The sequence below is a fragment of the Geotrypetes seraphini genome, chromosome 6 (assembly GCF_902459505.1).
Source record: "Geotrypetes seraphini chromosome 6, aGeoSer1.1, whole genome shotgun sequence".
Classification (NCBI taxonomy): Eukaryota; Metazoa; Chordata; class Amphibia; order Gymnophiona; family Dermophiidae; genus Geotrypetes; species Geotrypetes seraphini.
Genome location: NC_047089.1, coordinates 159,127,805 through 159,141,982, shown reverse-complemented (window position 1 = coordinate 159,141,982; position 14,178 = coordinate 159,127,805). Strand labels below are relative to the sequence as shown.

At 42.8% G+C, this 14,178-nt stretch overlaps 1 protein-coding gene across 3 annotated transcripts in view; it reads right to left on the bottom strand.

Annotated features, from left to right (window-relative positions):
- GRTP1 (growth hormone regulated TBC protein 1) overlaps positions 1 to 13,755 on the bottom strand; it is a 116,971-nt gene extending 103,216 nt beyond the window's left edge. For all 3 annotated transcript variants that reach the window (XM_033949202.1, XM_033949203.1, XM_033949204.1), the window contains exons 1-2: positions 13,110 to 13,755; positions 240 to 391 (exon numbers count right to left, since the gene is read on the bottom strand). In XM_033949202.1, the coding sequence (XP_033805093.1) occupies positions 240 to 391; positions 13,110 to 13,180 (223 nt within the window). In that variant the 5' untranslated portion in view covers positions 13,181 to 13,755. The remainder of the gene's footprint in view (positions 1 to 239; positions 392 to 13,109) is intronic.
- Positions 13,756 to 14,178: the final 423 nt, after the last annotated feature.

Here is a 14,178-nt window from a genome sequence, read left to right as displayed (position 1 = left end):
TTGTCCTGCCTTTTTTCATGAACCATTTACATATTTTCATATGCCTGTGCAATCCCCCTCCTCTGCTTGTTCAATTGGTCAATGAAGAAGTAATAATTTCATCAACCAAGTGGGATTACTCTTTTGTAAACCATAATGTCCACTATTTCTCTATTATATAACTTGTCTCGGAGACACACAAGTATCTCACTTTCTAGTCTGCATGTAAATTTGAAGGAAGAATTTCCTCCGCAACTTACCTTTTAAACTTTTCTCTACTCCATTATTTCTCTGCAAAAGCTTGGACCACTTTATTGCTCTTCTGGTGAGTATCTCTAGATATCCTGAATAGAATTCTTCATAAGATGCATAATCAAAGTCTTTTGGCCTTTCAAACCCATATGCATCAATTCTAAAATATGAAAATAAAACTGAAGCTTTATTTATTTATTTAAAATCCGCTTTTCTCCAAAGGAACACACAGCTTAACATACATAATTTTAGACGCATACCTTTAAAAAAAAAAAAAAAAAAAAAAATCACATACAAGAAGATGAACAATATGGATCAGAATTACTAATAATATATTGTAACAGTCCTAAAAGAGGTAAACATCATAATTTTCAGAGAGGCATCACTTTCAGAGAGGCAAAGTACTTGCTAACCATGGAAAGCCTGAGCAAAAGGATAGGTTTTAAGCAATTTTCTGTATTGCAGCAAATTTCAACAAAACTTCAAAGTGCTAGTGGTGGCATTCCATAAAACTGGCTCAGTGGTTGAGAAACAAGATTTTTTAGTTCGCACATATTGGACACTGTTTGCTTTCCTTACATCAAGTAACCGATTTTCAGATCTTAGTACTCTCGGTGGTGTACTAAAATGGGGGGTGGTCCGCTCTTGCTGCACGCTCTAAGGGGGTGCACAGCTGGCACACCAAGTCCAAGACCTCCCACCCTACTCTGCTGTTTTCCCAAACAAGCAGCAGTAAATTTTAAATTCAGCCATCGCAGGACCTTTCTCTGCACCTCCCCACTTCTGCCAGTCCACCCCTCTCCAACATCACTTCCATGTTCCGGAACAGAGCCAGCAGACGTAGGGAGCTAAAGGAAGGTCCCGCGATGGCTGCATTTAAGTTTACAGCTGCTATTGCTGGTTTGAGAAGCATACAGCAGAAGTGGGAGGTGAGGGTGCAGGATACTGGATGGCATTGGGGTGGAGGGAGAGAGACGTGAGCAGTATGGAAGGGTGATGGAGAGAGAGGGAAGTGGGGTGGAGAGAAAAAGAGGGGACAGACGCTGATAGAATTGGAGTGCAGGGAAAGAGGGGAAGGATACTGCATGAGATTGGGTTGGAAGAAGTGAGGGGGAAGATGCTGATGGAAGTGGGGAGGATGGAGAGAGAGAGAGAGAGAGAGAGGGGAGCAAATGCTTAATGGGAGTGGGGAGGAGAGAGAGGGGAGCAGACGCTGAATGGGAGTGGGGAGGAGAGAGAGAGGGGAGCAGACGCTGAATGGGAGTGGGGAGGAGAGAGAGGAGAGAGAGAGAGAGAGGGGGGAGCAGACGCTGAATGGGAGTGGGGAGGAGAGAGAGAGAGGGGAGCAGACGCTGAATGGGAGTGGAGAGGAGAGAGAGAGAGAGAGAGGGGAGCAGACGCTGAATGGGAGTGGAGAGGAGAGAGAGAGAGAGGGGAGCAGACGCTGAATGGGAGTGGAGAGGAGAGAGAGAGAGAGAGAGGGGAGCAGACGCTGAATGGGAGTGGAGAGGAGAGAGAGAGAGAGAGAGGGGAACAGACGCTGAATGGGAGTGGAGAGGAGAGAGAGAGAGAGGGGAACAGACGCTGAATGGGAGTGGAGAGGAGAGAGAGAGAGAGGGGAACAGACGCTGAATGGGAGTGGAGAGGAGAGAGAGAGAGAGGGGAACAGACGCTGAATGGGAGTGGAGAGGAGAGAGAGAGAGAGGGGAGCAGACGCTGAATGGGAGTGGAGAGGAGAGAGAGAGGGGGGAGCAGACGCTGAATGGGAGTGGAGAGGATAGAGAGAGAGGGGAGCAGACGCTGAATGGGAGTGGAGAGGAGAGAGAGAGGGGAGTAGACACTGAATGGGAGTGGAGAGGAGAGAAAGAGGGGAGCAGACACTGAATGGGAGTGGAGAGAGGGGGAAGACGCTGGATGGAAGTGGAGAGGAGAGAAAGAGAGGAGCAGACACTGAATGGGAGTGGAGAGAGGGGTCAGACGCTGGATGGAAGTGGAGAGGAGGGAAAGAGGGGAGCAGACACAGAATAGGAGTGGGGAGGAAAGAGAGAGGGGAGCAGACACTGAATGGGAGTGGGGAGGAGAGAAAGAGGGGAGCAGACGCTGGATGGAAGTGGAGAGGAGAGAAAGAGGGGAGCAGACACTGAATGGGAGTAGAGAGAGGGGCAGACACTGGATGGAAGTGGAGAGGAGAGAAAGAGGGGAGCAGACACTGAATGGGAATGGAGAGGAGAGAAAGAGGGAAGCAGACACTGAATGGGAGTGGAGAGGAGAGAAAGAGGGGAGCAGACACTGAATGGGAGTGGAGAGGAGAGAAAGAGGGGAGCAGACACTGAATGGGAGTGGAGAGAGGGGGCAGATGCTGGATGGAAGTGGAGAGCACAAAGGAGAAGATGCTGGATGGAAGGGGTAGAGAAAGAGGGCACATAATGGAAGGCATACATTGGATGGGGGAAGGACAGAGTTTGTGAAATACTGGAGGGGGTGAGGGAAAGTGGTGGCAAGCTGTAGGCAAACATAGTGAAAAGAAAGAAGCTGAGGACTGGATAGTAAGAAAGAATTTAATCTAGATAAACGCAGAAAATAAATTGAGAAGATGAGGGAAGAGAAGGAAAGGGAAGGGAGAGGAGAGAATGAAATGCCAGGCCATGAGGGATGGGAGAGGAAAGAGATGCCAGATCATTGGGGGAGATGGAGGGAGGGAAGAGAAGGGAAGAAGATGGATGCCAGACCAATGGTGGTGGAGAGAGATATGGAAGAGGGAGGCAAACAGGCAGTTTCCGGAAGGGTTATAGAAGGAGAGAAGATGACTATCGAATGGGCAGAGAGAGGGAAGACAGTGGATGGAAGGGAGAGAACGATGAGAAGATGAGGAAAGCAGAAACCAGAGATGACAAAGGCAGAAAAAAAAAATTTCTATTTCTTTTATTTAATTTTTTTGCTTTAGGATAAAGTAGTATTGTAGCTGTGTTGATAAACGTTTATAAACAGAAAATGGAAATAAGGTAATAATTTTATTGGACCAATTTTAATACCTTTTTGACTAATTCAGAGATCGAAACCCCTTCCTCAGGTCAGGACAGGATACCTTAACAGCAGTATACAAGTACTTTACTGATCTGAGGAAAGAGATTTTAGCTTCTGAAAGCTAACTGAAAAATGTATTAGTCCAACAAAATGGTATTTTATTTTCCATTTTTTGTTTTATTCCCTCCCCACCCCATTACAAAACCATAGCACAATTTTTAGCACCGGCCGCAGCAGTAACAACTCCGACATGCATAGGAATTCTATGAACACTGGAGCTGTTACCACCACAGCCGGCACTAAAACCTGTGGTACAGTTTTGTAAAAGGGGTTTTTGTTTGTTAATTTGTAAAATGATGATTTCTATTTCTCAGTTTTTTCAAATTTACATCTGAAATCTTTATATTTTGCAAAATATTAGGGGACATGCATCACTGTTTCTGTGGTGTTGCATTGTATGCAAAGTCTGGCTTCTTTGTGGTTCAGGCTACCTTTTGTCTACATATTTCTATTTTTAGTTTTCGATTACATATTCCATACTGGGCAAGGGTGTTTGTGCTCTGTGTGTACGAAAGACATGGTTTTCTGTTAGCATTGACTGTGCAGGATCAATCTGTACTAGTCTGGCTTGTTTAGTTTTACAACCGATGTATTGAAGTTCTACTGCACGGTAAGATGCTGCCTTTTCCTAGGTATACACTTGTGCAATGTGTGGACTATTACTAACAATTATGTTTTTCATATAGACGAGCAGGGGTGTTAAAAAATGATGGGCCCAAGTGTCACATATGCTAGGTACCACTGCATGTATAATATATTCTGATTTAAATTTACATCAAAAGATTACTTGTACACTTGCATTAAAGATTAGGACAGTGAAACACTGACTCTTCAATTTAACCTAAGTCTTAGATTACATCCATATATGAACTTCTTTTTTTGGAGGGGGTTGGGGGAGAGAAGCTCAACTTTAAACAATAGGAGCAAAACCAAAGAGGAAGATAGTTTTGTGAGTAGCTGTAGACAAGGCAATTTAACTGTGGGATGTACTAAAAATCAGCGATTGTTGTTAAACCTGTTTTCACAGCTTCAGTGATGATCGCCATTACTGACCAGATGTACAAAATGGCCCATAGCGTGTTTTTCCCCCCTCGATCGCCTTGGTCAAGCAATCAGGGCCTAAGGTTCCTCCCTCAGCATCCTGGATACAGAGGAAGGTGCCTAAGGCCTGATTGACTCAGACGCCTAAGGCTCCACTCCTTGGGAGGGGCCTTAGGCATCTGAACCAATCAGGGCCTTTGGCCCATCCCCGTGCATCACATGATGCACCGGGGAGGGGAAGGCCCATCATTTAGACAGGCAGGCCGAAGCAGGAGACTGAGAGCAGGCTTCCTGCTTCCAATGTTTTAAAAAGGTACATTAGGGGGGGGTGTCCGGTGGCAGGAGGAAATGGGCATCCCTTGTCACTGCTGTTAGGACTCTGCGCATGTCTCAGTCGCTCACTGAGCAATTGATTAGTCATATTTGCATGCAAATGATTTGTACCTCCGCAGTGGCGTACCAAGGGGGGGTGGGGAGGCAGACCGCCACAGATGCACGCCCTAGGAGGGTACACAGCCGGCTGGGTCCGGGACTGGAACCTCCTGCCCTACTGTGCAACAGGACCTGCACCTCAGCGAAGCTGCCAGTCCACCCCCTCCGACGTATTTGCTTTGGAGCAGAGTCGTCAGCCACGCTGAGGTACAGGAAGGTCCCACGATGACTACGTCTACCAGCTCTGTTCCCAAGTAAGTTACGTCTGAGGGGGTGGACCTGGCAGCCGCAGTCTTCGCGGGACCTTGCTTCATGAAGAGAGAGAAAGGAGCAGGACTGCTGGGATGGAAAAGTGGTGGAGGGAGAGAAAGGGGGCAGGGTGGTATGGAAGGGTGGTGCTGTTGGTATTGGTGTGCAGGGAAAGGGGAGAGAGACATAAGGGGAAGGATAGTGAATGGAATTGGAGGGAAAGAAAGGGGTAGATGCTGAATGAAGAGGGGTGGATGGAGAGAGAAAGGCCAGTCATTGGATGTTAGTGGGGAGAGTAGAAGGGGAGCCTATGCTGGATGGCAGTGGGAAGGATAGAGGGGGAGCCTATGCTGGATGGCAGTGAGGATGGGAAAGATAAGGGAGCAGATGCAGGAAGGAAATGGGGAGGAGAGAAAAGAGAGGAGCAGATGCTGGATGGAAGTGGACAGAGAGAGGAGAAGATACTGGCTGGAAAGGGTAGAGAAAGAGGGCACATGATGGGAGGGGATAAATAAAAGGAGGGCACATGATGGGGGAAAGGAATAAGTTAGTGAAATACTGGAGGGGGTGAGGGAAAGAGGTGGCAAGCTGTAGGTAGACAGTGAAAAAGGAAATTGATGACAGGGTAGTAAGAATGTAATCTAGACAGATGCAGAAAATAAATTGAAAAGGAAAATGAGGGAAAAAAGGGAAAGGGACTGCAGAGGAGAGGTGTAGGAGAGGGAAGGGAAGGTGAGAAGAGAGATGCCTAACCAATGGGGGTGAAGGGAGAGATGGAAGGGGGAGGCATACAGTTTCTGGGCATAGAAGGAGAGACTATGCCTTATAGAAGGGGAAGGAGAGATGATGCCTTATAGAAGGGGCAGAGAGAGGGTAGACAGTGGATGAGGAAAGCAGAAACCAGAGAAGACAAAAGGTAGAAAAATTTTTCCTATTTATTTATTTTTTGCTTTAGGAGGCATGTGTCACTGTTTCTGTGGTGTTGCATTGTATGCAGAGTCAGCTTCTTGGTGGTTCAATTTAACCTCTCTCTACTTATTTCTATTTTATCCCCCCTTTTACAAAACTGTAGAGCGTTTTTTTAGCACCAGCCATGGTGATGCTCAGAATTCTACTTGGAATCTCAGGAGGCACACTAAGTGTGCCTCAGCACACAGTTTGAGAAACACTGATCTAGCGGCTTAGTAAAAAGATGTGTGTGGGGGCGCTAGTGAGCGCGTTTCATGGCGGTCGTGTAGCGACGCAGCTCCCGCGGAATCGCTGAAAAAAATCGACCCCCTCTGCTGTAAACGCGGACTACAATAAATAAAAACTGTGCGGGCAGAAACACAAACAAGCATGACTTCCACTAAATCGGGTAAGAGAAGAAACACCGACCCGGTTTCACCGCAGAAGGCGTCCACATCCAAGCCCGACGAGGCCTCATCCCAGACCATCCTCGAAGAACTGCGAGCCATGCGGGCGGAAGTAAAAGCGGACAATGAGGAAATCAAAGAAGAAATCGCCGCTTTTAAAAGAGATCTGGAGGCACTAAAAATAAAAACACAGGCAACAGATAACAGGATGACTGTTGCTGAAAACAATATTAAAGATCTACTTCGTCAATCAAAACGCATAGCGCAATTAGAATTGCAGCTGGAAGATTTCAGTAATCGCTCGAGGAGGAACAACTTCAGAATCCTTGGGATCCCAGAATCTCGTGAAGGGCGTAACATGCCAGAATTCCTCCTTGCCACGCTACCTAAAATACTTGATCTGAACTTTGATTTACCACTCGAAATTGATAGAGCGCACAGAGTTCCATCCAATGCGCTGCCCAATCAATCCGGGCAATACCCGCGGCCTACTGTAGTGCGTCTCCTAAGATATCCTCAAGTAATGGCGATTATGCAACAAGCACGTGCTAAAGCGCCAGTCAAATTCGAGGGCAGCACCCTCCTATTTGTACCAGATCTGGGGAAACAAACAGCTAAACTCAGAAAACAACTACTGGAATATCGTCCCAAATTAAAGCAACTGGGAGCACGCTTTGGCATGATGTATCCGGCCCGCCTACGGGTAACGTATAATAACAACACAAAAGATTTTACCAATCCAATTGAACTGGCTGAATATCTTGAAACTCTAAGTCCGAGTACAATTGATTGTACCTGAATGATTATGCCTGCTTTTATGCATGATTCTATACTTGAATAGTACCTGTTTTACCCCTGGGTACACTACTGTGTTTCATATTGTTCTCTATGTTTAAATCAATGGTTCTAATTCTGCCTGACACCTGCAGAGGTTTATATTGAATGTTTTTACATGGTTCTGCTGGATGGCAATGCTATAGGTTGCCATTAGCCTCACTGACCCGAGGTTACTGTTTTTCTCCACAAGGTTACATAGCTTATTTTCTTTTTAGTTTCTCTCTCCTGATGACTGCTTGGCTTTCTCCTTCCCTATTTTTAGGTTGTGAAATATTACTGGACGCTGCTATATATACTTGTGATATTCCTATGCATATTATACTTTTTACTGTACAATGCCCTTTACTTGTGCCACTTTGAATGTTAAAGGTCTGAATAATCCTATCAAATCTAAAAAAATTATAAATTATATATCCTCCCTATCTGCTGATGTAATATTTCTCCAAGAAACTCACTTAGATGCCACTTCTTCTGCTAAACTGACCCTCTCAGGTGCGTACCCCCCTATATTCTCCCCGGCTATAGACAAAAAGAATGGGGTACTTACATTCGTTAAAAACCTCACTTATATAAAAGTTCTATCACAGACCACTGACAATCAAGGCAGATGGGTATCCACAAAATTAAATATAAATAACCAAGAATACTTTTTCTTAAATATCTATGGCCCAAACACAGATGATAGCTCCTTCTTCGCCTCAATAGCAGAACTACTTAATAGTTACCAAACTATTCCCTATATTATAGGCGGTGACTTTAATATGATTGTTGACCCCACCAAAGATAGAAAATCCATATATAAACATAAACAATCAAAATCGTGGCTACTTCTGCAGGATATATTGGCACAATTCCATTTAACTGACCCATGGCGCTTAACACATATGGAGGACAGAGACTACACATTCTTCTCTGCTCCCCATTCCTCTTACTCGAGGATTGACTATTTTCTAATACCCCCATCTGTAGTCAAATCCATTCTGCACACTGACATTAAATCGATTTGTGTATCAGACCATGCTGCTGTCATTCTTACTTTAGACAATGTACTTCCCCCATCCCCACACAGAGCTTGGAGATTGAATACTTCTCTGCTACAAGATAAGAATTTCTGTGAGAATATTTCAACCGCAATTCAAGACTATTTTTCACTGAACTCATCCCAAGACTGTAATTGGATTTCCATTTGGGATGCTTTCAAAGCATATATTAGAGGAGTTATAATCTCATACACTGCTTACTTGAATAAGAAATCCAAACAAGAAATTGTTAAGTATGAATCTGAATTGAAAAGTCTAGAAACACTTCATCAAACTAATCCTAGTGATATACACACTTTAAAAAAATTACAACATACTAAATTTCAATATAATACATGTCTTAGCAAAATAGCAGCATCACAAGTTTTTATGAGCACAGCCAAATATTATTCGGATGGAAATAAATGTGGCCAATTACTTGCTTCTTACCTGAAAGGAAAGCGCAATAAGACTAACATCCCTGCTATATCCACTAATGATGACTCTCTAGTCACTGATTCTACTGAAATTCTTACACACTTTCATGAATATTACTCAGTTTTATATACATCTGAACTCCAACAAGAATGCACTTCTATCCCTTTTCTTAAAGATCTTGAGCACAATACACTGTCCGCATCAGACAATATAGGTTTAGAATCTGATATTACTATTGAAGAAATTAGTGAGGCACTAAACCACATGTCTGCTAAAAAAGCACCTGGCCCCGATGGACTACCATCTGAATTTTTTCAGGTATTTAAAAAGTGGCTTTCTCCGTACTTATTGGAATTCTTCCAATATTTACTTACCTCTAGAGATATAAGAGGATCTTTCACAGAAGCGACAACTATAGTACTCCCCAAACCAAATAAAGACCCTCTTAAAGTACACAATTACAGGCCGCTATCTTTAATAAATTCGGATGCCAAGATATACGCCAAAATATTGGCTAACAGATTACAAAATGTCTTACCCAATTTAATAAATTCTGATCAAACTGGATTTATGACTAATAGATTTTCCAGTGACAATACAAGAACTTTTACTCATGTGATATCCCTTGCTAATTCTCTAGAGTACCCCTTAGTTGCTGTAGGTCTGGATGCAGAAAAAGCATTTGACCGTGTTGAATGGTCATATCTTTTTCAGGTTATGTTATGGTTTGGCATGTCACCTAAATTTATTGATATGGTAAAGATATTGTATACAGCACCAACTAATAGGATATATGCTAATCAATATTTCTCTTCACCCTTCAAACCTAGCAGGGGAACAAGACAAGGTTGTCCGTTATCCCCACTGCTCTTTAACATAGCCCTAGAACCTCTATTGATTGCAATCCGTACCTCACCTCACATACATGGCTTCACCTATGGAGGAGTTAACATCAAGCTTTCAGCATATGCGGACGACATCCTACTATACATCACACCAGAGTCTATCTCTCCTCTGCTTCAAGTGCTGTCTTCTTACTCCACTCACTCAGGATACAAGCTAAATTTATCCAAATCGGAAGTACTACCATTGAACTGCCCTGAGGTAGGCCGCTCTATTACTGACCTTGGATTACTTTGGGCGCCTAACAAATTGAAATACCTTGGACTATATTTCACGTGTGATTTAGAAACAACATTAGACCTTAATGCTACTCATCTTCTTGACTCAGTCCGTCTCCTAACCTCTAAATGGTCACCGCTCAACATGTCGTGGTGGGGTAGATTGGACACAATTAAAATGATGATTTCTCCTGTTATAAATTACACCTTAAGTATGATGCCTGTTCTGATGAAAACGGCTTTCTATCAAAAGATTGACAAAATTCTTACAGCTTTCCTATGGAATAATAAACCACCGCGAATAAGTCTAAACAAACTTAGGAACGCTAAGGAGGAAGGAGGAGTCAACTTTCCCAATTTCAAAAACTATCATCTTGCCTTCTTACTTCGGCAAGGCTCCCGTTGGATTTGCACTAATTCTGATACTCTTGAACCCCTTTGGCTGCAACTGGAACGATCAATAGCAAATACCGTAGCTTTGGAAGACTTGCCTTTTCTTGGTCACGTTAATCTTTTGTCAACTCATCCCATCATTGCTTCCACATGTACTGCTCTTCGACATATAGATGGTATGCTGACTCCGAGATGGCACGAAACCACACACCTTCCACTATGGAGTAATCAAAAAGTTTGTATTCAAAATGCCCCGATCCATAATCCATTGTGGAAAACCAAAGGAATAACTCGACTGGGTCATCTTTATTCAAATTCACAATGGATACCATTCCAACAAATTGCTGACTCACATCAGATCCCGACATCGCATTTCTTTAAATGGATACAATTGAAGTCGGTAGTTAAAGCACACTTCAAACAACAACCAATAATTGAACAGGCTCCTCAACTCCTAATCCTATGTGATCTACTTTCCCATAACAGGCATGAATCCTCACAATGGTACAAAATCATGAGGAAGCATGATACTTTTTCTCTCACTACACTCTATTCCTTATGGAGTAGAGACACAGGTCTGGAACTGGAAATACCTGAATGGAATATGGTTTGGAAAACATCTCACTCTGCACTAGCTTCCTCAGCAATATCTCAATCTCTTTTCTTCCTTCTTCACAAAGCATTTTGGACCCCAATAAAACTGGCCAAGATTGCACACCAGACGGACTCGATGAATGGCAAATGCTGGTCCTGTCATGCCTCTCCTGGGACTCTGGAACATATGATCTTTCGGTGCACCATTATTCAACATTTTTGGTCTCAAATTTGGCTAACTATCAGTGCTATACTACACATATCGGAGCCTATTACATTGGCTATCGTTATGTATGGCCCTTATGGACTTAAGACTCCTTTAATTGAACCCCAAGCCAAATTACTAAAAGCTCTACTAGCTATTACCATCAAACAAATTCTGGCTAATTGGAAAAATTCGCCAGCACTATCATACTCGGCGTGGTGGAATCAGATATGCCTTACTGCTAAATTTGAACTGGCTGCTGCTGAACGCAGAGGATCACTGTATAAAACTCAAAATACATGGCAACCACTACTGGACTATTGTTCTGATTGACGTGATGATGCTCCATATAGGATATATATCCTTTGTCTCAAGTCTATGTTTTCTTACCAAGCAGTCATTCTTTCTCTCTTTCTTCTCTTTCTCTTTTCTCTCTCTTTACTATTGATTTAGTATTTGTGTTATTTTCCTTTCATATTACTCCTCTCAGTTGTAATGCAATGTCTGAACTCAGAATTTATATATTCAATAGCTCATGTCTAGATGCATTACCTTATGTAAGCCTGATCTTATTGTTACTATTTTGATTGTCATTTATTGATATATAATAAAAATTATTTGAACTTTAAAAAGATGTGTGTGGGGGTTATAATTTGTGTGCCTACTTGTGAACTCCACCCAAGCTCCTCCCCATACACACCTATAAGCAAAGTACATGCCCTCATATTTACAGGTTATACATTTTATCACTAGTTGGTATTTTCTAAGAGGCCATTTATTTATTTATATTATTAAAAAACATAGCCCATTACATCCTGCAGTTCTGTGCAGGGTACAATTTAACATAAGAGGGGTCACTGAAAAGTTCTCGGCTCAACCAAGAAGCGAATGGTAGAGCTATGAAATTTACAAAAGTTATTCCACATTTTTCTTGACATTTTTTTTTTCAATGAAAAATGTCAAGAAAAGTGTGGTATAACTTGTAAGTTTCATGGCTCCATCATTCTCTTCTTGGTTGGGCCGAGAACTTTTCAGCGGCCCCTCATACATAGTAATACACTACTATGCTATTATTTACACCCATAAGAGAACACAAATGCACAAGAGTTACTTATAAAGCCTCAAAGGACAAAATGTCCTAAAGCAGTGGTTCTCAACCCTGTCCTGGGGGACCCCCCCAGCCAATCAGGTTTTCAGGATATCCCTAATGAATATGGTGACAGGACTAAAGCAATTTGTATGTCTGTCTCCTCCATTATATGCAAATCTCTTTAGTACTGAAGTAGCATTTTAGTTGGAGCTATCCTACACTTCCATCCATGGCCTTACTACATCACATTTGCACAAATCTGGTCTTATTTCCAGAAACAGCATTTTGAAGATGCTGTTTCATTTATAGGACATGTCTGACAAGGTGCCGTCATTCAAAAGAACACCAATAAAGTAATACTTAATTTAGTAAGGGATTTATTACTAAAGTTGAGTAAGATTTTCCTGTTACTGCATGCAAAGTGTGTTGTTAATTCACTATAGTCAAAATGCCTCTCTGCATTGAATCTTGGGGACAGTTGCCAATAGTTTTCATCTCTTAAGTTACCACAGAGGAAAGTTCTTTATCATGTGTTAATAGTAGAAATAGTGATTTGGTTTAGTCAACAACGTGACATTATCTATAATATCATGTTAACCATAATAGCATGTTAACTGTATAGTATAGTCTCCACTCATTCTCCATCTCATTACACCTTAATGTGGCAAGTACTACTGTGTTAGCTGCCAACACCTTTATTGCCAATGCTAACAGCTAACTCACTTTAGTAAGCAGACAGTCCAAAGCCAAACTTTGTTGTGCTGGGCTAATGTAAATGGGTCCATTTGGATTTTTCAAAAATTACAGAACAAGCAATAAAGTTTGCCCCAGGCATTAAAAAATGCTTAACACTGCAAGAGGCGTTACTCCTTTAAAAAAAAAAAAAAAAAAAGTTGGTTCGATTCAGCTCCTGGTTTTTATCAGCATACCACATAGTGCACATGACATCAACTGCCTCTGCAGAACCATGAGCTATAGAAAAGAGCTATGCAAAAGCGAGAAAACAAAAAAACAAGTTACCTGTGAATCCTGTCCTTAGCTGTCTCTTCCGCCTCCTGACCAGATCTTCCGCCAATCCCTTTGTAATCCATTTAATTAGTAGCCTTGGATTTCCTATCCTACACTAGTTGCAGTTGTTCAAGAATACTAGTGACCACACTTGCTAGAAAGGGCTCAACATTACCTAGGTTAACAACAGCAAGAGCTGCAGACTTTGTCACCAGATACTTTTCTCCTGCCCCAGTGATCCCAACTCACAGCTACATCAGCCACAATCACATTTTTAATTTTCTATTTTCCAACCCCCAAACTCTACAGCTCCAGGTCGCCAACCGAAACTATTTCATTTACTTCCTGCTTTACAAGAAAAGAGGGAAACAACCACTTGGAAAAGGAGGAAGAAGAAAATAAATGCAACTGTTGTGCACCTGTCTCCACCTGATCTGCTGAGCTAATTTTCCATTCTCTATGCGCGCCACTAGCTTCTTACTGTAAACAAGCCCCTAACATTTAAACGTTAAGACACAACACGTGGTAATGCAGCAAAGAAGGCAAACACAAATACTTCTAGTAATCTCTCCCAATGCCTCGTTTTCCTTCTAGACAACTTTAACCCAGTTCTCCTTAGCCTCGCGCTCAGCCCACCCCTTTCAACTTCCTGCCAATCATGCCCGGGGGAGGAGCCTCAAGCAGGCCTCCCCCCCCCCTTCTTTATTCCCTATGGCAGGTGGCTGGATGGGGAGATTTTGCTATGACGTCACAGAGCGAGGGATGCCCGAGATAGAAACTGGTTCCTGAAACTTAAGTGCTCGGGGGTTACCGCGCTCTGTGGAGCATTCCCGGCGTTCCAAAGAAACAACCAGCTGCGGCTGTCAGTTTTCTCTCCGAGGCAGCTGGGGCGGGAAAGGAGAAGCTGAGGCTAGAACTCCAGTCCAGTTCCCATTTATGATGACATTTGTACTGGTATAATTCGTACCTAGCCATTTCGCTCATGTTCTTCTCCCATTTTTGTAATGGGGATTTCAGCTTTTCCTTTCTATATTTTTTAAAATTCACTTTTTCCCTAGTAAAAGACCTATTTATACGAGGG